The sequence below is a fragment of the Gossypium raimondii genome, chromosome 6 (genome assembly GCF_025698545.1).
Source record: "Gossypium raimondii isolate GPD5lz chromosome 6, ASM2569854v1, whole genome shotgun sequence".
NCBI lineage: Eukaryota > Viridiplantae > Streptophyta > Magnoliopsida > Malvales > Malvaceae > Gossypium > Gossypium raimondii.
Genome location: NC_068570.1, coordinates 10016023 through 10043633, shown reverse-complemented (window position 1 = coordinate 10043633; position 27611 = coordinate 10016023). Strand labels below are relative to the sequence as shown.

Sequence of the window (27611 nt, the reverse complement as noted above, 5' to 3'; positions counted from 1 at the left end):
TTTTATTGACATAATTAATATTATTATATGATATGTATATGAATTCGTATATAATATTTATGGTTATATGATAGGTATATAAATTTTATTTATTTGAATTATTATCTAGAATATATATAACCTGTGAGTTTGAAAAAAATTAAAATTAACAAAATAATCTTTATTATTTTAAAAGTTTTAGAAAAATTATAAAATTATAAAAATATCAATAATTAATAAAAAATCTAACAAACTACAAAAATCATAAGATATTATACAATGTTAAAATATAAATAAAATATGATAAAAGAAATCCAAATTTGGTCCATGTGCCCCTGTATAACTCATTTTGCCTTGCTATTGAATTTTTGAAACCCGCTAAAAATGAACACAAAAGTCATGTTATTTGACCAATTTCGTAATTCAAGTTGACGTTCATCAAAATGTCTCAAATTAACAAGAAAAATTATTTTAAGAGGTTTTCGCATTCATTTTTCATATGACTTATGAGTACATACAAATTTGACTTTTCATCAGCTAAAAGTTTTAGCAAATTTAATTGGTAAGTTCTTTAGACTTAATTTGACTTTCATATCATTAAATTAATTATCATTATATATTTTATATCATCATTAAATTTAAATTTTGTAAATTTGAATAATTATTATATATATAATAATTGCATTAAAATTATTGGTAAAAAGACCTCTACAGTCTCTCTCAATTTTGAAATTAAGCAAATTGGTCCCTCTAAAAAATTGGAGCAATTTAATTACTGTCAATTTTCAAAGTGAGCGACTAAGGATAATTAATTATGGTGTTAATGTCTTTCGTCAATTGTGCATAATTTTAATTGGAATAACAACAAATTTAGCCTTTAATGTTGACATGTTTTGTCAATTTGGTCTTGATTATAAAAAATTCAACAAATTTAGCCTCAACATTTATACATTTACACAAATGTTGTAGGCTAAATTTGTTAATTCGGGACCATATGGACAAAATATCTAAATTTTGAGAGTTAAATTTATTATTATACAAATCAAAATTACGTATAATTGACGGAAAACATTAACGTCGAGACAAATTGTCTTTAATTGCTCACTTTCGAAATTGATAAGGTGGCACCATGTTGTGGGATGTGGGTATATATAGACTTATAATCCATTTGCAGCTTGTTCCTAAATAATATGGGATTTCTTATTCTTTCAACTAACAACATAAGAAAGTTATCTTTAATTTTTATGTTATTAGTTGGAAGAGTAAATAATCCTACATTATCTAGGAACAAGCTACAAATAGATTAAGTCTATATATACTTATATCTCACATCGCTTAAGAAAACAAGGAAAATGAGACATTGGGTCTATATAAAGACCTATTTTGTAAGTTTTATTTCCACATTAATAGGTGACATCAGAAAAATAAAATATTGGTGCGGTCACTTTTAGCGTTAATGTGGCAGAAAGCGTTTTCAGCTGATCTGAAAGCGTTTTTCAACAAATCACCTAAAAACGTTTATAGTTGGAAGTGAACTGAAAGCGTTTTCGTAAAATCGACCTATTCTCTTCATTCTTCCAAAAAATGGCCTAATCTGGTAAATTTTAAAAAAATTCGGCATTTGTAATTTAGTCACCATAATTTGCTATAATCATTTAATTTTAACTTTGAACTAATTCTTTTATAATTAATGTAAATATCATAATTATCTCGTTTTGGTCCCCTTTATTATTAGCTTCGATTACTTTATCAAAAAAAATTATTTAATTGGCCCCACTTTAATAAAAATTTATTGTTATAATAAGCTCTTGAATTTTTCAAAATTTAAATCAATTACGTTTCTTCGAATTTTTACACACAGTTAAACTCATGAACTAATAAAATTGATTGAGTAGACCTTTTAATTGATGTTGACCATTAGTATTTTAAAAGTTTACAAGCAGTTTAAAATTGTTTTAAAAAAAATAAATTTTATATATTTTATTTTTTAATTTAATGGTTTTAAATAATTTTTATAATTCCATAATGTATTTAAATAAATAGATGGACGTCTACATTCAAATGAACCTTGACAATTATTTGTTCAGATTTATTGTGTACTTATTTTTAATTTTTTAATTATTTGCTGACTTGGCGTGGTATTTATTAATAGCCACATCAACGTTGCCATTAAATACTAACTGAAAATGTTAGTCTAAATGACCTAATTGGTGAATTTTATTATTTCAAGAATAAAAAAAAAGTTAAACTGAAGTTTTTTAGAAAAATTAAAAAATCCGCAACTTTGTTGTGAAGGCTTCAAAATTCAAAATTTGTTTTTGAAAGTTAGAATTTTAAATTCTGCGGGTAACTTTAAAATTAAGTTATAGTTAGTAGTTGATGTCACGTTATAGCATTAATATTTTATTTCACAAGTTTCTATGACATGTAGGCTCATATCTCTGTATATAATTAGTATGAATAATCAAACGTTATTTTCCGTTACCATTCACAAACTCTTTGAATAAAATAAAATTAACCGAATAACGTTATTTTCCGTTACCATTAATACTTTCCGTTACTTTTAGAGCCCTAAAATAAAATTAACCAAATTTAGTGTAATTGAGTTAAATTAAACTTAAATAATAAATTCGAAGGAGTTTGATTCTCGATTCAAGTTCATCAAGTATTATTTTTTAAACTTGAATGCAACTCAAATTATCTTAACTTAATTAGATTCGTTTATTTGATCTCTAACTTGTTTCATATATATTTTTAGAGATAAAACAACATTACTGTAACACCAGACCCGATCGTCGGGTCCGAGTTAATGTCACATTCGTTGTTAGAGTAACTACAACAAATTTCAATACAATTCAACCATTCTAGCATGCTTACAAGTATAAAACACATTCTCGATATGTTGTAAAATCATTTCTTACTTTTATACGAGCTTATGAAAGCTTTTCTGTTAACCTAAGGTCGGTAAGAACTTAATTGAAAAGTTTTAAAAATCTACGGGTTGACGTCATGACATCATGGCTTTCACGTTGCGATCTAATCAATCAATGAGTATCATTGCAACTTCAGAAATATCGACGTCACGACACCACTTACTATCTATTTAAGTCACGACGTTGGGGACTAATTGTCGCAATGTTACACCTGTTTTGACAAAAAAATCACTTTGGTACACATTTCATGCTTCCTACCAAATACATTTCAACATACATAAACCTATACCAAATTCACCAATGCATCATATCATGCCAAACTATGTCGAATCAAGCTTGTAACACCTTCGAAACCAAGTATTCAAGTGGCATAAAACTCATGATCAAAATATAAACATATCCAAGCCATTTACCAACTTTAACATACCAAGTTACTTCATTTTGCAAGTTTTAACATATAAGACTTATCCAAGCTTGAATTTATGAATCCAAATGGCATCAAACATGATCAAAACTAAGAACAAACTAGGCTATATATCAAGCTTAATATAAAATTTAACCTTAGCCACAAATATGACATTGGCATTCACAAGTAGAGATGATTATTTACATAATAAATACCCTATATTCATGCCACAATATTAGGAATCAAAATGAACATAATTCTACTACCTTGTTGATAGTGTGATATCCGCAATGATCTCGCTTCGAGAATTTCACAATCTAGGGATCTACATGTAAGGAAAATAACCATAAGTAAGCATTAAACGCTTAGTAAGTTCAAATAGAAATTACAACACTTACTATAACACCTCATACCTAGCCCATTCACATGGTCCAAGCTACGAGATGCTACTATGCTGTGAAACAATTACAATCATATACTCACCATAGAACCATTCATAACTCACTATTCCAAATTGACTAATTCATATAGTCTAATTGATGATTTAAAACATACAAAGCCACTCAAAACAAAATTTTCATTCATTTAGCATCAAACTTAACCCAAAATATGTACCATAAGCTATATATATACCAAATGGTATGTTCAAAATCACCTATTACCACAACTAACATAAGACTTTCCTTCCAAAATGACCACTTGTAACCTAAAAGTCCTTATGTACATGCCACATAGTCTAGACATCAAATTGAACATGTATCTATTGTCTCAAGATAGTGTGTGCTACTCCGCTGATCTAGCTTAACAAGTTCTGCAATGTGACAATCTACAAAGAAGAATCAACAAAAATAAGTATTGAGAATGCTTAGTAAGTTCAATTAGAATCAATAAACTTACTGTTAAGTATGACTCCTATTTTAGTCAAATTTGAGAAATAATCTTCTAACTCTGTTTATTTGTTTCAATCAAACACTGATTAGTTTAGATTATTTTATTATTATTTGACATATGAATTTAGCCTATAAATAGACTCTTTTACAACCTTAGAAACAACACCCATTAGAGATTAGAACTCATAACACATTTAGAGAATTTTCTATTTACGTTTTGAGGGTATTTTGTTTTTGGGTTTTCGGGGTTTAGTTTTTATCTCCATCTTTTGTACTCTTCGTTCTTTTACCATTATAGTAAAATTATATTTGCCCGTGGTTTTTATCTTCTTTGGAGGGGTTTTTCACGTTAAATTTGTGTGTTTAATTTCTCAATTTATTTCGCTATTTTTTTGTTACTTGTTGCTCAATCGGGTTGATCTCCAACAAGTGGTATCAGAGTCAGTTTAATTTTCATAGATCAGCTCGTTCAGAGATGGCAGCAACAATGTTTGAAATTGAGAAGTTCAATGGAGGGACAAATTTCAATCTGTGGCAAGTTCGGATGATGGCAATTCTAGTTCAAACCGGCTTAAAAAAGGTTGTTACCGGGAAAAAGCTTGAGAATCTAAATCAAACAGAATGAGAAGAGCTTGATGAAAAAATCTTGGTTGCAATCTAGTTGTGCCTCGCGAATACGGTATTGCAGGATGTGTTGATGGAGAAGACCTCATCCGCCTTGTGGAAAAGGTTAGAAACTCTTTATGCAGCTAAGTCTCTAGCTAACCGTTTAGTGTTGAAACAACATCTATTTACGTTTCGCATGAATGAATGTGAGCTTCTTAGAGATTACATCATTCAATTCATTACTCTTTTAAATGATTTAAAGAACGTTGAGGTTCATATTGATGATGAAGATCAGGCTATGCTATTATTGTGCTCTTTACCTCTTTTATACAAGTCTTTCAAGGAGACCCTAATTTATGGAAAAGACAAACTCTCGTTCAAAGATGTGAAGGGTCATTTGTTGAGTAGATACAAACTCGACAATGAGCTTTATTTTGATAGCAAGGTAGATAGGTAAGCTTCCGTTTTGGTAGCATTAAAGAAACAAGACAAAAGGTGTCGCTATTGTAAAAAGTTAGGTCACATCAAAGCAGATTGTTATAAACTACGAAATAAAAGAACTGTTGAGTGTAACGAAAAAGATGTAACTGGTGCTAATTTGGCCGATGAAAGCGGTGATGATTTCTTGTTAGTGTCAACGAGCGATAACACTAAGCTCACGTCCGAGTGGATCCTAGATTCGGGATTCTTTCCACATGTGTCCCAATAGAGAATGGTTCTCCACATACAGTTCGATTGAAGGTGGAGTTGTGTGCATGAGAATGATTCATCTAGTAAGGTAATTGGTATTGCAACTGTTAAAATTAGGTCACACGATGGGACGATTAGGACACTCTCAGATGTTAGGTATGTACCTGATTTACGAAAGAATCTCATCTCCTTGAGTATTTTAGACTTGAAATGATGCAAAATCAACATCGAGTCGAGCGGTATTAAAGTATCTTGTGGAGCTCTCATTTTGTTAAAAGGTAAAAGAACTAGCAGTTTTTATATTCTGGAAGGTTCTATAGTGACCGGTGAAATCAGACGTCCCTCGTCCGTTACAGAGACGAAGTCAACTCATTTGGAGGAGGCAACTTAATCATAGGAGGGAAAAATGTATGACCGTTTCGTTGAAGAGAGGTTCTCTTTTGGATGCAGGTTTTGAAAAGTTAGGGCACTGTGTTCGTGAAAATCAGACCCAGGTTAGTTTTGATTTGGCAGTGTACAAGTCGAAGGCTAGAAGTCTTTCAGTTTCTAAGCACAGATTCAACTCAGTTAATTCCTTGTATAGTTCAAGATAGGCTCGTGGCGGGCTTTGGCAAAGATGGCATTGTAGAAATATGAGTCAAGGTGGAGATTTGTTAAGTATGATTCCTATTTTAGTCAAATTTGAGAAATAATCTTCTAGTTAAACTCTATTTATTTGTTTCAATCAAACACTGATTAGTTTAAATTATTTTATTATTATTTGACATATGAATTTAGCCTATAAATAGGCTCTTTTACAACCTTAGAAATAACACCCATTAGAGATTAGAACTCATAACACATTTAGAGAATTTTGTGTTTACGTTTTGAGGGTTCTTTGTTTTCGGGTTTTCAAGGTTTATTTTTTATCTCCATCTTTTGTACTTTTCGTTCTTTTGCCATTATAGTAAAATTATCTTTGCTCGTGGTTTTTTATCCTCTTTGGAAGAGTTTTTCCATGTTAAATTTGTGTGTTTAATTTCTCAATTTATTCTGCTATTTTTTTGTTACTTGTTGCTTAATCGGGTTGATCTCCAACACTTACCTTAATCATTTTAAACATAATTTCAACTAATCAATTGGCACTCAACATGGCTATCTTTGACATATAATGGTATATCTAATCATAAAAAAAAACATTACCAATTAATTATGTTAATCATGTTCCCAATCATAAATAATATCAATATCTTAATGTAATCATATAGAAAATCACATATCAAACATTTATGCTTACCGTTTCATTTCTAATTCACATTTAAGTTTCCATTTTCGATCAATTGAGTAACACCTGATGGGACAGCAATAATACGAATTTGGGCTCACAAGTGAATAAATTGCTCACATAAGTTGACTGTACAATAAGGTTGCTCACACAAGTTGAGAGTATAATTGAATTGCTCACACAAGCTTACTTTTATCGAGGTTACCTGTTCGGCTAAATCTACAATACATATAATCTAAGAATCTTTGACTAATTTCACATAAACAATTTAATATATTTCACAGTCATCCTATGTTAAGTAATCATTTTCAGGTTTTATCTGAGCTTACGAAAGTTCATTTGATAGCCCAAAGTTGAACTAAGACCAAATTATAACATTTTAAAATTCCTAGACAATGTTGTGACTTTGCCATTTCCTCATCGAGGCATGGTCATCTTATCTTGTCAAGTCATGACGAAACTCTTTGAGATGACGACATTGCGACGTTAAAAACCCGTGATCGCGACGTTGTCCCTATGTAACAACCCGTTTTTAGTAAAATTGCAACAGTGGTTTTGAGACCACAAATACAATGAGTAAATATTTATTTATCAATATTTTAATGTTTATGGCTTATTAGTAGGGTCATATAAAAATTTCGTTAAGAAATTCTGACGTTTGCATGCTTAATTAAGTGAAAAGGACTAAATCGTAAAAGGTGCAAAAATAGAGTTCTATTAGTAAAAGTAGTCTAATTGTTGTGAAACTTAAATGTGGGTGGAATTATTTAACACCCCTAACCCGTATCCGTCACCAGATTAGGGTTACGAGGCATTACCGAACAAGACACAGTTCAGCACAATCATTTATCTCTTTTCATACACCAAAGAATAACGATACATTTATAACATTATCAAACTTGAATATCCTCAATTTACTTATTTTAAATTCAAATATATAAAATGATAATTACAATTCAAATCAATCATACCTTACTAAGCATGTATCACAAATAAACACATTTCAAAATTCAAACTAATTCAATTTAAACATACATCAAAGCTCAATCGAACATATTCTATAATTAACAAATTCAACCAAACTTGTATACATCGAGTCATGTTAAATTATATAATACTTTCAATATTAGATTTCCTAAATCCATCATATTAATGACATTTTCATAATTAAATCATATTCAAGCATATATCTTCACTTTTCATATATAGAAAATATGTCCGTACATAATTTCACTATCTAAATATCAAACATTGCATTTCATAACTTCAGATATGTACATAATGAAACCAATATGTATACAACTTAATGTCCAATCACATTTACAACATTAGTAACATTATATTATGGTCGTACATACCTTTGATGTCATTATATTATACACATATGACCATTTCAATGAAATCATTCAATCATAAACTATATACGCTCAATACAAATCAACTTATCATTTAATCGACTAATCCAATAAATTTATAAAAGCTAAATTCAAACTTGTATTGCTCACTTAACTATCATTACCCGAATTTGTATGTATCTTCTTCATAAATTTTAAATCTACCTTGAAATCATTTATATATATCATTTAAAAGACCAAAACATGCATATTTATCTATTACAAGTTTAGCATATGAATACACCATTTTAGCCATATCAAAAAAAATCCATACAATTCATATCATTTTACAAAATAAAATCGAATATTAAGTCCACTTGCATGAGCAAATCGTACCTTTATTAAATACTCCACATTCCTAATTTATTTCATAACAAATTGACATCCATAAATAACCTCATAATTTGTACAAGATTTAGCCATTAAATCATAAGTCAAAATATGCCATTTCCGGTTCACTTAATTACTAAATTACATAACAATACCTTAACAAAGCATATCAAACAAGATTCACATATATTTACTTATAAATAAACCATAGCAAAACACTAAGACTAAAACCAAACATATCACACATATCATATATATATATATATATATACACATAACCAAGATTAATTAAGCTTGAATATCATTTACCTCATTACAAGCACATGACTAAAACACCATAATATATATATATATATATATATATATACACCATGGCCAATTCGAGATTAACATATTATACCAAACTCACTTCACTTATATGCTTTAACTAAGCTCACCTATGCCGAATTATTTACCACCTTCTTAACAAAACATATCAAACATAATTCACATAAATAAATATGCCATAGCTGAAATACCAAAATCAACATATCTATCACTTGATCAAAAGTATAAAAACCATGCTTAACAAAATAAATGAGCCATTTTTGCATGGCTCATATTTATATACCCAAAAAATCAAACATATTAACTAGACTATACATGCCATAAGTTTAAATTCAAACTTAGTAAAATACCGAAAACAGTCGATAGTGTGATAGACTTCTCTGACGATTCCCGTGCTCTTAACCAACTTCCAAATCTATAAAATTGAAAGCGATTACACACAGTAAGCTATTAAAGCTTAGTAAGCCATAAGCAAATAAACATTTAATCATTTACATAAATTAAGCTAGACAATTAGTAATAAATCATTATAATTTCACATATAATTCAATTTATCAATTTATATATATCAAAACTTATATAATTTGTAATAACTTCCCTCTTTACCGAATAATCAATTGAACATTAATATATCCAATCATCACTTTCCTCAATGCACATATACATCAAAGGCCGAATACATATATATTCAAATATGCAATCACATAATTCATATTTCACATAACTTCATATCATCAATTCAAGTATACAACTTACCTTATTTTCAAATAGGTAATCAACTATCACATACCTGGTCACTTAGCCTGATTTATACATTCGTACACAACTTATCTTTGCCCGTTGAACCATTCAGAATTAAAAAGGATACTCGGATAGTCGAAAGACTCGTACAATGCCAACGTCCCAGACGTGGTCTTACATGTAATCACATATCGATGCCACTGTCCCAGACAGGGTCTTACACGAATCAAATACGATGCCAATGTCCCAGACATGGTCTTACACGTAAACACAAGTCGATGCCAACGTCCCAGACGTGGTCTTACACGATAACACATATCAGAAATCCTATGTCATGACATATGTATCTTATCTATTCCTAAGGTTCGTACGGGCTCTCGGACAACGTATCTCGATCGAATCAAACACGAAATAAAACTTCCTGGATTATCACACATTCGGCCAATACACATATATATCCACAAAATTCAATTCAAGAAATAACATATATATATTTGCAAATTCAACAACATTTATATGCTAATAGACTTACCTCGGATGTCGTCGACTGTTAAATCGGCTACTCGACCACTTTTGTATTTCCCCGATCCAAATCCGATTTCTTTAATTCTTGATCTAAGCATATTCAAATTAAGTTTATTTAAACATCATTCTATTCAATTTAACCTAAAAACACATAAATAGGCAAATTACAATTTTGCCCCTAACATTTCACACTTTTTACAATTTAGTCCTTTTTGCTCAAAACACAAAATACACAAAATTTGACTTCACTCCTTAAGGGCCGAATATTCCTAGTGTCCATTACAAGCCCACATATTTCATTTATTTCACATTTTAGTCCCTCAAAATTTTATTTTTACAATTAAACCCTAACTACTCAATTTCATCAAAAATTCAAAGACAAAACATGTTAATCTTTCACATATCTTTCATATTCCATCATCAACTATCACAAAGCTCAAGCATTCATCAATGGCATTTCTCAAAATCATCAACAATTCACAAATTTAAGATATGGGTTTTGAAGTATTCAAAGCAACGATCTCAAAAACGTAAAAATTATCAAAAACCGAACAAAAACCAACCTTGAATTAAGCTTCAAAATGGCCGAATGTTTCAAGCTTTCAAACCTTGTTTTTATTTTCTACATTCGGTGAAGAAAGATGGACACAAAATGGTGGCTTTTAATGTTTTGTTTTATTATAACATATATTATTATATTATTATTATTTTAACTTTTATTTTATATATATATTTAAATCACATATCATCATTATGCCATCCACTACCTATTACTATTGGCTAAATTACAACATAAGGCCTCAAACTTATAAAGACAACAACAATTAGGCACTTTCTTAATTAACCATCAAATTTTCATTTTACGCGATTAAGCCCTTTTTTTCAAATTAAGCACACAAACATAAAATTAATTCACGAAACTTTCACATATGTAAATTCACACATAATTAACACAGAAAATAATATTAAAATATTTTCAGACTCGAATTTGTGGTCCCAAAACCACTGTTCCGATTAGGGTCAAAATCGGGCTGTTACAAATTAGTTGTAAATTAGATCAATTATGTTGTTAGTGGATGTTTGTGGTAAGGTTTTAATGAAATTATAATGATTTTAAAAGGATATTTTGGTAAATGAACAATTAAGTTAATTTGATAAGTAAATTAAAGACAAAAGAAATATGTCATCTTCTTGTTTCTTCATTTTCATGATCGAAAATCACCATTGGAATAGCTAGGGTTTGGAAAATCTTATTTCCATTTGCATGGTATGTAGTTTTATCCTGTTTATAATGATTTTTATGTTTTTGAAGTCGTTGTAGCTTAATCTAGCTAGCCCAAGGACTAATTTGAAAAACTGTTAAAGGATTAGGGTTTTTCCATGAACATTTTTGTATGGTTTTTTAAGTTTAATGAAAGATTATGAGTCATTGTTGTTAAATAAACAAGTTTTGTAAAGTGATTTTTGATGAAATTATCATTTAGGGACTGATTTGTAAAAGTAGTAAAATACCATGATAAATTTGTGAAATGTTGAATTTCATGAGTTTGTATAAGTCCCTAGGTAAATCGGCTAGCATGAAATATGGATGAATTTGCATAAATGTCAATTTACGAGTTTAAGGACTAAATTGTAAAGAAGTTAAAATGTTAGGGGAAAAGTGTAAATTTGCAAAAGTATGAATTTTGGACTAAATTGAATAGTATGAGTATTAAATAGATTGAATTTGTTTATTTAGATCAAGATAAACCTCGTACGAATCTAGATCGAGGAAAAGTTAAAGCCTTAGATTAGTTAATTTTATTTCGACATCTTCGTAATTGAGGTAAGTTTATATGCTAAATATCGTTGTAATATTATTTTGATATTTATGTATTGTGCTATATATCATGTTATGAAATGATGGAAAACCAATGACGTTTCGACAACTATCAAGCCCCATTTGAACCTTAAGAATATATAGGATACAAATGACATGTCATTAGGGTTACCATGTTTCGAGTGTTGGTCCTGAATGTCCTACCGATTGCTGAGTTTCAGCATTTGTTGCAAATACTTGTCAGCTTGTGTGAGCGGCATCGTGTAGCTTACATTCCAATCGTCAGCTTGTGTGAGCAGACCCATTTTATAGCTCGAGTGAGCAACAATGTAAAGGAAAAGGAAAAAGTAGGTTTCGACCATATGTTTAGCACAGTTTGTGTGAGCTTTCCCGCGTATCCGACACTATTCTAAGTGGTTCAACGGGCATGAAAAGGGAAGGAACGATAAGTGTTCCAATGGTTATGTTATGAACCTATGGAAAGGTATGAAATGATCTATGAATGTATATCTATGTTTATGGAAAGTATGAAGCTAATGCATTATGTTCATGTGAATTTACCTCACCATGTGATAATTCAAGTGAATTATGTGTTAGTGCACTAACTTGTATTCTTTTATGATGCTTAGGCTTGTGCCAATCTATTGGTAGGATTGTATCAAGTCTAATTTTAAAGTTATGCATTGAAATGGTAAGTTATGTTCATGTTATTGAACTTACTAAGCATTATATGCTTACGTAGTTTTCTTTCCATTGTTTTATAGAGTATTGGAAGCTCGATCAGTTTGGAAGTTTGTCGAAGACCTATCACACTATCCAGTGATTATATCGGTAGATTTTGATGTTTTGGTCAATGTTATAATGGCATGTATAGGTGGATTTATGTTTAATGGCCAGTTGATGTTTATGGCATGTAAATGTTGTTTTGAATTTGTATTACTTTAGTACTTTTGATAACTTGTGGTTGGGTGTAAATATGGTCAAGTTGATGCATGATCTTATGACCAAAGTGGTATGTGATGATATGTTTGCAATATGGTCAATTATGATATGCTTTAATATGGAATTAAGTTAGATGTGTATGGATGAGATATGACCAATTAGGCATAAATTTAAGTATATTTGTTTGATTGTGATTGAGGTGCCTATATGGCATATTGATTGTGATTGACTGTGATTGAGGTTCCTATATGACATGTGGATGGATTATGCATGTTTTCATATGTTTTGATACCTTAAACATATGTGTATATTGCTTGTAGGTACATGGTTGAGATGGGTGATTGAAATGACTTGTTTTTGGCCAATTTCTTGTCCACACGGCCTAAGACACGGATGTGAGTCTCATCTTGTGTGACATACGACCATGTGACACAGCCGTCTGTCCCCTGTAGGTTTTAAAGATTGCAAGTCAGGCAGTTATATGGCCTAGCACACGGCCTGACACACGGGCGTATGGCTTGGCCGTGTGACCCAACTCAGAGAGTTACACAAGCACGGACACGGGCTGGGACATGGCCGTGTGTCCCCATTTCGATTGTTACACGGCTTGAGACACTGGCGTGTGTCTCATCTTGTGAGTCACATAGCCTGGCCACACGGCCGTGTGACCCCTACAGTTTGAATTTTTCTAACTTTTTATAAATTCTTCCTTAACAATTCAAATGTTTCTGAAGTAGTCCCGAATCGTTTCTAAAGTGTTTCTAAGACCTCGAGGGCTCGATTAAGGGACATGTACAGCCCGAATTTGGGGCTAGTCAAAATAGTAGTTTCGGGACCACAAATTCGAAGAGAAAAAAATTTATTTTCATTATATTTTTATAGTCTACGATTTCACAAAATGATTTCGTGAAAATTTCGTTCGAAAATTTTGACGTTTGGGCACTCAATTTAGTCAAAAGGACTAAATTGTAAAAAGTGCAAAAGTTGAGTTCTATATGTTAGAGGTGTCTAATTGTTATGAAATTTTAAATTGGAGGTCTTTATATGGTAATTAGACCATTGGTTAAGTTGGTGGACAAAAATGGGTATGGTTAGGCATGTTTCCAAAGTTTTTCATTAAGGGCATTTTGGTCATTTAGTTATTAAAATGAATTAAAAACAAAATTAAAAGCCAATTTTTGTCCATCTTCTCCATAAGGCTGAATTTAGCAAGGGGGAAGCCATGGTTAGGGTTTTCAAGCTTCCAAGCTCAATAGTAAGTCCATCCTTGCCTCGTTTTTAATGATTTTTACGTTTTTGAGATTACCATAATATGATTTACCTATTTCTACCATTTATTTAAGCAAGAGTTGATGTTTAAAAATTTACCCATGGAGAATATGCATGTATTTTGATGTTCTATGGAAGAATATGAATGTTTAGAGTGTGATAAATGATTTGTACTAAGTAATTTTCGATAAAAATGTCAAAGTATTAATTTGTAAAAGTTATAAAATGTGTCATAATTGTGTGAATAAGTCAAAATTATGAATGGAAACTATCATAAAATGGTTCGGCTAAGCCTAAAATGCAAGGAAATTGAATAAAAATTATTTTACAAGCCTAGGAGCAAAATCATAATTTTGTAAAACTTTAGGGGCAAAAATGTAATTTTACCAAAGTATGATTTTTGGACTGGAATGAATAGTGTGAATGTTATATAAGTTAAATGTATTGTTATAAATCAAGAAAAATGAGAAATTGAAATTGATCGATAAAAAGAAAAGTGAGAAAAAGTGAAAAATTCTCGAATGAACCTTTGGAATAAAAAGGGATACGAATGAAGTGACAGAAATGATCACATGTGTGGCACGGACTGTGTGTAGGCCACTATGTAAAAGTGAAAGTAATGGTCACGTGTGTAGTACTATGTGCAGGCTACTGCGTGTACCGGAATGATAGGTCGCATGTGTAGTCTAGTATGTGTACCGGATAGTTTCGATCACATGTGTAGTACTATGTGCAGGCTACTACGTGTATCGGATGGTAATGGTCACATGTGTAGTACTCTGGCAGGCTACTATGTGAACCAAACATAATTGATTAATAAGGTGGTTGCTATGTGCTGATTCCACCGGACATCATTGATTAATAAGGTGGTTTCTATGTGCTGAATCTACCGAATTTCTGTTATTATTCCGAAGTGTTCATCGGGAAATTGACTAAGTGTAATTGAATAATGAATATATGTGTGGAATTGAATTGAATATCGACTTAGAAATTGAAAAGTGAATTTTGAATTGAATTGTGATTGAAAGTGAAAAAGTGAAATTATGAAAGAGTACATTTAGAAACAAAACAGTTTAGACAACAACAGTTGTGTGACTTTGAAAAATAACCAAAAATGGTGGAAATTGAATTAGAGGCTGAATAATATATGAAATTGAATCTAAATGAGTCTACTTTCACATAAAAGAAACAGAGCAAGCAAAAGAGTTATATGTTTTGAGATATATGAAGTTTAGTTAGATAGAGTCTGAATGAGTTTGGAATCCCCTGTTTTGAATTTGGAAAATTGTCAAAAATTGTACAAAAATAATTATGGGATAAATTTTATATTTTTAGAATCTTCAGTGAATCTATTTTCAATAAAATAAACAAAAATAATATTCAAATCCTGTACAAAGAGATAATTAATTTTTAGTGAAGAGAGGTCAGAACTATTGAGCAGTGAAATAGGGGAAATTTAAAGAATAAACTGTACTATTTGGATAAACAAAAAATTCTTAAAATTTTATGGTAAGAAGATATGTGAATCTAGTTTTGGGGAAAATTAACAGTTCTTAATTTGGAGCTCTGTAGCTCCAGGTAAAAATAATTTAGTGACTCTGACTCAGAGAGACAGTTTTAAGTATACATGTAAGTGAATACTGAAACTATAGAAAATGTTATTTCTAAGAGTGTTATGTACATTAAGGATGTGGAATGGAGAGGAGGAGGAGGAAAATTGGAAGAACATATGAATGATTTGTGTATAATTGGCCATATGCTCGATTATAATCGATAAACGATTGAAAAGAAATGATGTTTATAATTGTGCATTATTAGTTATGGTTAAAGTTCATGTGAGAAAATAAAGTTTCATAGTATGTGTATGTGGTATACTTGGTATATGATTTGGTATGTAGCAATGTCAGAAATGATTTATGAATTAACTCATGTTGGTAAGTTTGATACATAAATAAATGTGGTGCTTATCCATGCTTATAATGCTTATACTATATGTTTATTTGGCTAGCATATTTGGTGTGTATGCTTAGGCTTTGGCCAAGTTGTGGCTGGATTATGCCACATTAAATTTATAAAATTATGCATTGAGATGGTAAATGCCTAGATGGAAATATGCTTGTGATCATATAAGGGTGGTAAGGTTTAAAGTTTGTAATCTTTATTAAAATGGTTTATTATGTGGTTAGTCTTAAAAAAAAAACTACCTTGCGACTATGGTTGAGTGTAATGTTTTATATCTTGTGTGATATGCATAAGAAACGGGAGTGGAAAGGAAATGAAATACTAAGTTCATGCTTGAAGTGTAAAATGACGCAAAAAGGGGACGCTAAGTTAAATGATAAATATGTATTAGTATTGAACTTAATGAAATTGAACTGTACGTGAATTAAATGGAAATTGCAAATGATATGATTTGAATTAAACGAATTATTGTGGTATTGAAATGTATATTGGATTGAGAAATTGAATTGAATCGTGAACATGAGAATCGTGAATTAAATGAAATGGAAATGAAGTATTGAATTGCATGAGTATGTATTGGGTCTCAGAAGCCCTATTTGTTACAAATATAGTATTTTGAAGTTATAACGTAAAGATTTACAAAAGCATGTTAAAAATTTGAAGAGTTTAAATTTGAATGAAATTTTATAACTCGGTTTAACATGTTTATAAGTGTATGTGTTCTGGTAATGTCTCGTACCCTATTCCGGTGTTGAATACGGGTAAGAGGTGTTACAGGACAATATGCATGTTTATAAATGGATTATGCTATGGTTATTGTAATGTTTAGAAATGAATGTTTTTAGGTTACATTTATTTCGTAATGCTCTGTAACCCTATTCCGGTGACGAATACGAGTTAGGGGTGTTACACCCTATTTTTCGTAAAAAAATCTCATTTACTTATTTACTTATTCTCATTCAAACATTACCACATACACACTCATTTGTCAATTCACCTATACCAAAACTAGTTTGTAACATTTTGAATTCAACCATTTCACATCACATACCAATCATATTATTCATATAAACATAGTAAACTATCCAATTCAATGATTCATGTACAAAGCATTAAAAATCAAGTTAATTAATAATCTTGACTTGAAATGTTCAAGCACATACCAAACTATATAACATGCTTAACTATATATATACCATTTCTATGTTCATCCATCCAACTAGATTTTTCAATTCAACTAACTCACTTATAGCCTTGGACATTCCAAACCATTTCCTAAGTGTTTCATTCAACCTTACACAACAATGTAGCCATTAAGCCAATCTAATGACAACCAATTCAAGTATCTATTTATTTGAATCAACCAATCTTTTAACATATAACCCAAAAATTTAACATTTAATCTCAAAAAAATCCATTACATCTATCCATACCAAAATACTTCTATCAAATCTCAACATGTTCATATATTATGCCAATTATTAACTAAACAATTTTAAAGCTTAACATAATTCAACTAAAGAATACCTTAAGTTTATCATGCTCAACATATTTTTTACCTATTTCATTTACCAGCCCCATAATTAATCAACAGTTACATTTTTACCTTGTTCTATTTCATATTAGCCAATATTCACATAACTTTGCAATTCAGTTCATATAAGTCACACATGCCATTTTCACTAAATTCTAATTATATCTAATATATAGATGAAATTTAAACACAATTCTCACATAATATAAATAAAAATAAATAAATTTCACATGAACTTACCTAATCAAAAAACAAACAAATTGAATCTTGAGGATTAATCGACAATTTTGGCTTTTCCTCAATTATCTCTAGTTTGATCCAATTCACGACCTATACAATTATTTCATTCAATCCATCAAATATCAAACATTTATACACTATATCATGATATGAATGAACCTATGAAACTTTATTTTTCTATACGCCTAAATTTTTACATTTTATTTAATTTAGTTCTTGAAACCTGAAATAGCCATAACTTTCAATTTTGAGCTTCAATTTGAAAATCGACCTCAATTACATTCATTATAGATCCTCTACTATCTATTATTATCAAAATTTCACATCAATTTCACATTTTATTCACTTTAGTCATTATGTATAAAACTAACAATTAAACATTACAATTTAGTCCTTTTCATAATCTAAGCTTAAAATTCATCAATTTAACACCAAAATCTTAAAAATCAACAATGAAAATTTCCCTTTATTTTTCTTTTAGTTGAGACAACAATGATGAAGTGAGAAAGATGATAACATTTTCCTCCACTAACTTTGTATATATATATATATATATATATATATATATCATAATTAACTACTAATTAATCTAATGTAATTTAATTAAACCATGCTTTACTTTAATTAATTTAATTATTAGCTTAACTTAATAACATGGCATCATTATCCAATAACCTATAATTATAAATTATTTAATAACCATTTTGAACCTTTGAATAATTTTCATTTAAGTCCCTAAGTTGTTGGCCAATTAAAAACCTTTAGCGATTTGACTTTTACAATTTAGTCATTATACCTTAATTAGCTATCAATTTAGCAAAATTGCTGGACCAAAATTTTATATATTTTATAATAGACTCGTAAATATTAAATATTAATATTTACAAACTCGATTTATAGAAATGGGGTTCTAAAATTTCATTCTCCAGTACCATTGAAAATCGAGCTATTACACTTACCTTGTTCATAGGTTAACTTGTTAACTACCAAAGGTTTTGGCATACATTTAGCTAGAGTATGACATTTAACGTCACAACAATGTGAGCATAAGAAACATAAGTATTCATGTGCATCAAACATTATAAACATAACTCAAAGCATTACAAATTTGCACCAATTCACATATATTTATCTCAATGTCATATTCTATCATCAATCTACAAGTTCATGTTATTTCAATTGAATCACGTATCATAAAATTTTATCAAATTCGATTCATTTCATTTTCCAATTTCAAGATTCTATTTCAATATTTCGCTCAATGGAACCCTAGTAAAACGGACTTGGACACACGAGTGAACTACACCGCACCATGATAGCTCGTTTGAGAATAAACTACACCATACCAAGGCACTGAAGTGCAAAGCCTATAGGCATCAAATGTTTAAACATATTCAAATACATTTCTCCACCACACCAAGGTCTCTATAGAGACAATGGATACTTGATGATTCGTAACAAATACTGAATCTCGAAATAACTTGTTATAATCTCCATATCATCAACTATCCCGTACATAAGCGCGCATATGACCTTATTGACATGCCAACTGTATACTAGCCTTTTACTAAGTTCACATGGGCATCAATTATCCACATTTGCATTTTCATATCTTGTAACTATCACATATCAATTTTTTGAATTCCATTGATTGAATTTGAACATGAATTACACATATATTTAATGACACATTGCAAGATCCTTATCATACTTCTAGTTACAATAAATAAAAATAATATCAATCACTCATTTCAATTCATATTTATTCAATTACATTTGCTAGTCAGGTATGCCAATTTCCAACAAAATTTTAACTTAGATTCAAGCTTAGGTAAAGTGAAAATAAACAAAAGCATACCTATTAAACAAGTAAGGGTAGTAAGTTCCATAAGAATTTACCTTTTTCAAAACACAAAACGGGTAGATTCTTTGGGGACTATTCCATAATTTTTGCTTTTCCTCTACTAGTTCTACTTTTATCTAATTCCGGTTTTATACAAATATATATGTATACCAATCAATATCATATGATAACACATAATCGTCATTCAGTGGCTCACAACCACAATGCCATGAGATGCATGATTCAACTAATCCTCTTTTTGATTATACACATATTTTATATTTTATTCAATTTAGTCCTTAAACTCGGGATAAGAATATCTTTCGATTTCTAGATTTAAATTAAACTTTGATTTCACGTTCTTTCATTAGGGACCCTATTCCTTCTATTTCCAACATAATTTTAGGATAAATTTTACATTTATTCAATTTGGTCCCTAATGTTACAAAGCTAACAAACAAGCTTAACTAAGTTTACAATTTAGTCATTTTTATGATTTAAGCTCAATATCTATCAATTCTAAGCCTATTTCATCAACTTATCAATAATGAAAACTTGCTAAAATTCAACAATTGATCAAAATGATACATGAGCTACCTAAAACAAGCTCCCATGATCATAAATCAATAAAAATTACAAGAAAAGAGCTTGATTTTCATCCCTAATTAGTGGCTGAATGTTGAATGAATTAAAAGCTTTCTTCCTTAGGTTTTCTAAGTATGGACGGTTGGAAGAGTAGAGAAGATGATGAAAAATTCCACTAACACTCTTATTTATACTCAAATTAGTTTTAGTTTAGCTTAATAACCTTTTTTTAATTAGATAATTAAGACATAATTAAGCTTATTTTAATCACAATGAATTACACATATATTTAATGACACATTGCAAGATCCTTATCATACTTCTAGTTACAATAAATAAATATAATATCAATCACTCATTTCAATTCATATTTATTCAATTACATTTGCTAGTCAGGTATGCCAATTTCCAACAAAATTTTAACTTAGATTCAAGCTTAGGTAAAGTGAAAATAAACAAAAGCATACCTATTAAACAAGTAAGGGTAGTAAGTTCCATAAGAACTTACCTTTTTCAAAACACAAAACGGGTAGATTCTTCGGGGACTATTCCATAATTTTTGCTTTTCCTCTACTAGTTCTACTTTTATCTAATTCCGGTTTTATACAAATATATATGTATACCAATCAAGATCATATGATAACACATAATCGTCATTCAGTGGCTCACAACCACAATGCCATGAGATGCATGATTCAACTAATCCTCTTTTTGATTATACACATATTTTATATTTTATTCAATTTAGTCCTTAAACTCAGGATAAGAATATCTTTCGATTTCTAAATTTAAATTAAACTTTGATTTCACGTTCTTTCATTAGGGACCCTATTCCTTCTATTTCCAACATAATTTTAGGATAAATTTTACATTTATTCAATTTGGTCCCTAATGTTACAAAGCTAACAAACAAGCTTAACTAAGTTTACAATTTAGTCATTTTTATGATTTAAGCTCAATATCTATCAATTCTAAGCCTATTTCATCAACTTATCAATAATGAAAACTTGCTAAAATTCAACAATTGATCAAAATGATACATGAGCTACCTAAAACAAGCTCCCATGATCATAAATCAATAAAAATTACAAGAAAAGAGCTTGATTTTCATCCCTAATTAGTGGCTGAATGTTGAATGAATTAAAAGCTTTCTTCCTTAGGTTTTCTAAGTATGGACGGTTGGAAGAGTAGAGAAGATGATGAAAAATTCCACTAACACTCTTATTTATACTCAAATTAGTTTTAGTTTAGCTTAATAACCTTTTTTTAATTAGATAATTAAGACATAATTAAGCTTATTTTAATCATAATTTAGTCTAAGCAAGATTTGTCATCACCATCCACTAACTCATGCCAACAATTGGTTTAATTACCATTTTGGCCTCTTTGGTTAATTGCTATTTAGGTCTTCAAACCTTTTCTTAATTAAAACTCAATAACAATTAGACTTTTACGATCTAACCCTTGAGCTTTAATTGTCTATTTTATCGGCTAAATTACTTGATCATTCTTTAGCATATTTTCATATCAACTCCATAAATGTTTTTATTTTATATTTACAAATTCAATTTACTAAAAATAAAATTTTAAATTTACATTTTTTAATACAACTAAAAATCGAATAGTTTACTTTTGTCACAAATTAATCTGATCCATAAATGAAACTTATCTGAGGGGGAGTGGACCACACCGTTCACACACACCAAAAAAAACAAAAGAAAAAAAAAGCTGCCAACTTTTTGCCATTTCCAATGGAGAGAATTTTGCTTTGTTATGCATGTGATAAAGTGAGCTCCCGACCCCAGCTAAGCATTTCAAATTTTAAAGTTGGAAGAATGTCCCATGGTGGCCACACCTTTCATCCTATTCCTTTCTTACCTCAAAATTTGCTCATTTTCAAAGCTAACACAACTTGAAAAAGAACATGACAGCATCAACTGAACCTAACTCATACTGACACTATATGCCTAAAATTTTGTTTCTTTGATTTCTTCCCATCAATGGTTCATTGATGGAGATGCTCTGAGTTGGTGTATCTGACGTTGAAACTTGATTTAAATGCAAACAAGCTACGTACTAATGCCACCCGTATACCATGGGAGCCCAACCTAACTACAAAACTTGCAATCCAAGCAAACTGACAGGAAACATTTTAACAACAAAATAAAAGGACAAAGCCTAGTTTTCAGCAAACCAAACTGATTTCAACATTTAAACAACAAATAAAAGAATCAGGCAAACTGTATGCATCATTTACTATTTGTGTGAATCACTAAAAAAAATTACAAATCAATGAAAACCCTTGGTTTAAAAATTAGAGGGACTAAAATTTTCAGTGGTATGGGGTATCTCAATAAATACAAGCCAATCCAGGTTATAGTATGAAAACGACAAGAGGATGGGATCTTTACAGTGTAAGGTATGTTGCGTTACGAGGTTGAGTTTCCGCTAAAACCTTGGCTATTTTTCATCATCTTCCGCATCTCCATTTCCCTGGTGGTTTGGCCTTCATAGCTTGAGCCCGAAGGGTATAAACCGTATTCAGTGGTGGCTTCACTGTACTCACTACTAGCAGCATATTCCTGTGTGTCCAATGCCATCCTCCTGAACCTTTTCATGTCTTCATTGTACTGGTTTGTATCATAGTCAGAGCTTTCATAAGAGCTGTAGACACTGCTTTGTTCAGGTGTCACTCCTTCATTGAGATCAGACAATGACGCATCTCCTTCTAAAGCTCGGACGATCTATTTGATTGCAAGTTTTGGTTAAGAGTATACTTATGAATGGAACACAGGAGTAACTATAAGGTCAAACAGAAAGTACGGTTCACTCATGAACCATCAACCACCGGTTACACCACTTGATTGACAGCCATCATACACACAAGATACTTGAGAAATGCAGTCGCTCAGAATTAAATCTCCACTAATAGAAATGGATTGCTTTCACAATTATTCATCTTCAGAGTCATATCCATCAACCAGACTTAGCAGACCCTCAATACTAAAAATGACATTTAAAAGAAAATTTACTACACCAGTTACCTGGCTCATCCGGGGACGACGTCTTGCTGAATGTCTCACACAAGCAGCAGCACAAGCAACCATACGAGTCATTTCATTGTGGTTATATTCCTTCTGTAATTTAGGATCAGCCAGACTCTCATAGTTTCCATCCTCCATAGCTCGTGTGAGCAATGGCCTAGCCTGCAATGCCAAATCAGATTTACTTAATAAAGAATCTATGAAATGTAAATCCAGAATTCCTTTCTGGAACTGGTTCAGAGAGTCAGAGAAGAATATGCAGATGATATTATGCGTGTTTGTGTGTAATTGCATAGACAATCATAGACCAAAGTTAATAACTAACCCAGTCCACCAGACTGTCTTCCCTGTAAGAAGAGCCAACAGGTCTGTGTCCAGTAATCAATTCCAAAAGCATGACTCCGAAAGAGAAAACGTCTGACTTGTCTGTGAGTTTTCCACTTGAAGCATACTCCGGAGCCAAATACCTGGAGAGAGTGAGAATTAAGTAAATAAACAACTAGAGGCAAAAAAATTTAATCATAAATCCTATATACCAAGAAAAGAGAATGCAGAAGTCTTCTTACCCAAAAGTACCCATCACCCTAGTAGAGACATGAGTGTTGGCATCAGAAGAGAACTTTGCCAGTCCAAAATCAGCAACCTGAAAACAACAGTTTTATCCATCATCTCAATGACAATAGAGAGAGAAATACATTTGGACAAACAAAAAAACAAAGACGGTAATTGAAAACTACTGCAATGAAACCTATACATTGGTGTTAAAACTGAAGGAATGTTTTTTTTATACTAGTTGGAACCTATACATTGGTGTTAAAACTGAAGGAATGTTTTTTTTATACTAGTTGGTTAACAGCTTGATACAAGCAAATCCTTTTCGGTTAAGTAAAGATGAAATAACACACACAAGTCAAGGCCGACATTTTGGTTGCATTTGTTTGGATTTCGTTTATGGTTCAAGTGTTTAAAAGTGTCAAGAAATTAAAGTGAAATCAATACCTTAGCCTCAAACTTGAAATCCAAAAGAATATTAGCCGCCTTAATATCACGATGAATGATCTTAGGATGACCTGAAAACATTGATAAGGTTAATAAGAGACTAAAATCCTAAATCTAGAGCAAGCATGCAAAGGAGAGAGTGAGAATGAAAAAGCATACAATCCTCGTGAAGATATGCCAGTCCTTTTGCAGACCCTAAAGCAATTCTCATCCTAGTTGGCCAATCAATGGTAAGTCGCCCCTTTCCTGCAATTAAGATTCTGTATTAGATCATTTTACCAGATGAACTGAACATTACTCGCCATGCCCAATAATTCAAACAAGAATGATGACATGCAACTTAGACAAGCTTACCATGCAAGTGAAACTCCAAAGTGTTGTTGGGAACAAACTCATAAACTAGCATTCTTGTAGTCCCCGAGATACAGTATCCAACCAATGACACAAGATGTTTGTGATGAACACGGCTGATAATCTCAACTTCAGCATGAAATTCTCTCTCCCCTTGTCCACTTCCAGCCTTCAGTTGCTTGACTGCTACTTGCTTCCCGTTGGGGAGTACTCCACGGTGCACATACCCGAAACCACCTTGTCCAAGAAGGTTAGTATCTGAGAAGCCATCTGTTGCCCTTGCTAATTCTTCATAGGTAAATCTGTTCTTGGAGAAACCTAACACAATACCAGGTGAAGGTGGTGGAAGTGGGTTCTCGGAACCTGAATAATTAGAGCCAGAACCTCCACTGCTGCTCATGAAAAGTGGAGGCGGTGGCATTGCCTGAGGACGCCATGCTGTAACTGGTGGAGGTGAGGGCTTTGTAGGCACTGCACTGGATTGATTCACAGGCGGTGGAGGATTTTGTTGCACCCGATACTGCTGGCCACCATACGGATCATCTGAGAGGAAAAAAAACAAAATCTCCGTGTATTATTATGACTACCTAAACCAGATTCGACAATAAAGCAAGGCTATACAAGTAAGAAGTTGATAAAAACCCTTTTACAATTAGCATATGGATCAGCCTTAATCATTCCAAAACATCAAAAATAAAATAAATCTTCAAACTCTTATCAAACTGAGATTCAAGTAAAAACACAATGGGAGAAAGGATGCAGTGTGAACAAATGCAAAGGTTTAGTTAGACAAAAGCTTGAAGGAAAAGCCATTTACATAAATCTGTGTCTTCCGTATGATCCAACCAAAAATCAAAGAGGCGCATGCAAAACCACTAACCAACGTATTCCAAAAGACATCAAATGTATGATTCAAACCTCAAATATTTGTTTCACCCCACATCAAACTTCAAAATTATCATAAAAAAAAAACAAAGTGTTTTTATAAGATAATTATAATCCATCTTTTTAATGGAAACCCAAAAATTAAATTCACGATTTGGACCCTAAATTATATCCATGTTCTCATTTTAGTCCTTACAGATATTCTTGTCTCATTGTGGTAGCTAAAGGCGCTTAGACAATGAGTACATGCCACGTCATTGATAATATGACACATTGACTGATGATGTGGCATGTTGACCCATGACGTGTAACATTGCTCGGTGACCGGCATCAATGGTAAAAAATAATTAAAATTTATTTAAACAAATGTAATCGTAAAAAAAATATTTAAAAATATTAATTGGCTGTAAATATTATTTTTTAAAAATGCAAAAATATTTAAAGAACTCAAAGAAGCACGACGGTATTGTTATTATCATAAAAATGGTAAAAATACTCAATACCTAGAGGACAACTGGTATTAATTAAGTGAAGTCAGTCAATACAAAAAAAAGAACAGAAAATTCCGTCATCTACAGCAGAAATGTTTGGATGAGTGTTTCGGTGCTTGGCTTACCCCTTCCCTTATCAGTTAAGCAGAGTTTCAAAAACGTTGTTACTGAAAACCATTTTTGTTTATGACGCCTAAAGCTATGGAAATCCCCCTTTCTAACTCAAACCAACACCCACTCTCTAAACTAAATCTCCAACATCCAGGGTACCTTCTTTCTCCTTCCACTCTCTATTTCTCTCTTTAAGAATGTGTTGGATTCTCTACTGCCGGCTGATACTTCTCTTATTTCATTAACCCAATGGTCTTTGGTTGCGAAAATCTCCAATTCTCACTCTCTTTACCATAAATTTTCTTTGAAGCTTAACCTCCCTTTCTTAAATTTAAAATTTAACTTCTTCAATATTTTTTACTACTTTTTTAATATTTTAAAATAATTTATATTTTTTCACAATTTTTAATCTTTTTTTTTGCTTTAAAAAATAATTTTACAATTTTTTAAATCTTTTTTACCGGTCAACACTGGTCAACGGTTGATCAACCTACCCATCATCTGTCAACGTTCCAAGTCATTGTCAACATGCCATATCATCTACTATATCATTCAATGATGCGGCGCATTCTCATTGGTCAGTTTTTTTTAACTGTTTACTTTTAGGTAGCAAAATGAGTAATGGAATAACATTCAAGTACCAAAATTTTTAAAAATTTTAGTACCAAATTTGAAAATAGATATAGTTCAGGGATCACATCATAAATAAACCAAATGAAAATAAAAATAAACTCCTTCCCAATCTGAAAACAATGGAGAAAAAGATCTGACCTTTAGGCCCAGGAGGTAGGGGAGGCATGTAGTAACTTTCGTCATCTCTTCTTCTTCTTCTACTCTTCTTTTTACAACATATACAAAACAAACTCAAAACCAACAATATCGCCACTCCCCCTATTGCTATCCCAATTACCAGTCCTGTCGACACCCCATTGCTCGATTCAGATGGCGGCGACGAACGAGATGGAGTTCCCGAACTCCTCGAAGGTGGTGGTCGCGATGGATTTCCCGAACTCCTCGAAGGTGGTGGTCGCGATGGAGTCCCTGAACCTCTTGGAGTTGTTGATGCAGAAGGAGAAGGAGGGGAAGGACTAAAGGATGACGGTGGTGGTGGAGATGTAGTGGTTGGAGTAGATGGGGAAGTAGAGGATGACGGGGAAGGTGATGAGGCAGAGGGAGTAGGGGGAGATGGGGTGGCGGGTGGCGGAGTTGAAGAGGTAGATGGAGGCGGAGATGCGGCAGATGACGGAGGAGGGGAGGTAGAATTGGTAGATGGTGGTGATGTGGGGGCTGGAGTAGCCCTTGGTGGTGGCGACGACGACATTGTTGTCTACCGAGAAAAAAAAGGGTAGTAAAATCTTTTACGAGTTTTGAAGGGTAAAGTTTAAAGAAGATTTGAAGAGAGAGGGGAGGGAGAAAGAACGAAGGATTTGATTGGTGATGGAGTAGCGTTT

At 31.6% G+C, this 27611-nt stretch overlaps 1 protein-coding gene and 1 long non-coding RNA gene across 2 annotated transcripts; both read right to left on the bottom strand.

Moving 5' to 3' along the window:
* Positions 1 to 8977: 8977 nt before the first annotated feature.
* LOC105772229 (uncharacterized) lies at positions 8978 to 10737 on the bottom strand. The gene is made up of 3 exons (XR_001126647.2): positions 10649 to 10737; positions 10093 to 10175; positions 8978 to 9234 (listed from the first exon to the last, which is right to left on the bottom strand). It is a non-coding gene; the product is annotated as an uncharacterized LOC105772229 (long non-coding RNA).
* An 11773-nt stretch (positions 10738 to 22510) lies between these two features.
* On the bottom strand, positions 22511 to 27611 carry LOC105773771 (proline-rich receptor-like protein kinase PERK1). Its single transcript, XM_012595875.2, has 8 exons — positions 26932 to 27611; positions 24677 to 25216; positions 24482 to 24568; positions 24323 to 24393; positions 23890 to 23966; positions 23649 to 23790; positions 23324 to 23485; positions 22511 to 23023 (listed from the first exon to the last, which is right to left on the bottom strand). The coding sequence occupies exons 1-8, from the start codon at positions 27479 to 27481 to the stop codon at positions 22709 to 22711; spliced, it is 1944 nt and encodes a 647-aa protein (XP_012451329.1). The 5' UTR covers positions 27482 to 27611; the 3' UTR covers positions 22511 to 22708.

Excerpts from the sequence above, each read along its gene's own strand:
- LOC105773771 (XM_012595875.2), bottom strand. The coding sequence starts at position 27,481 with ATGTCGTCGTCGCCACCACCAAGGGCTACTCCAGCCCCCACATCACCA. Across the intron at positions 24,394-24,481 it reads GGCATATCTTCACGAGGATT|GTCATCCTAAGATCATTCAT; the intron begins GTATGCTTTTTC and ends CAATGTTTTCAG. Across the intron at positions 23,967-24,322 it reads ATTTCAAGTTTGAGGCTAAG|GTTGCTGATTTTGGACTGGC; the intron begins GTATTGATTTCA and ends TGTTGTTTTCAG.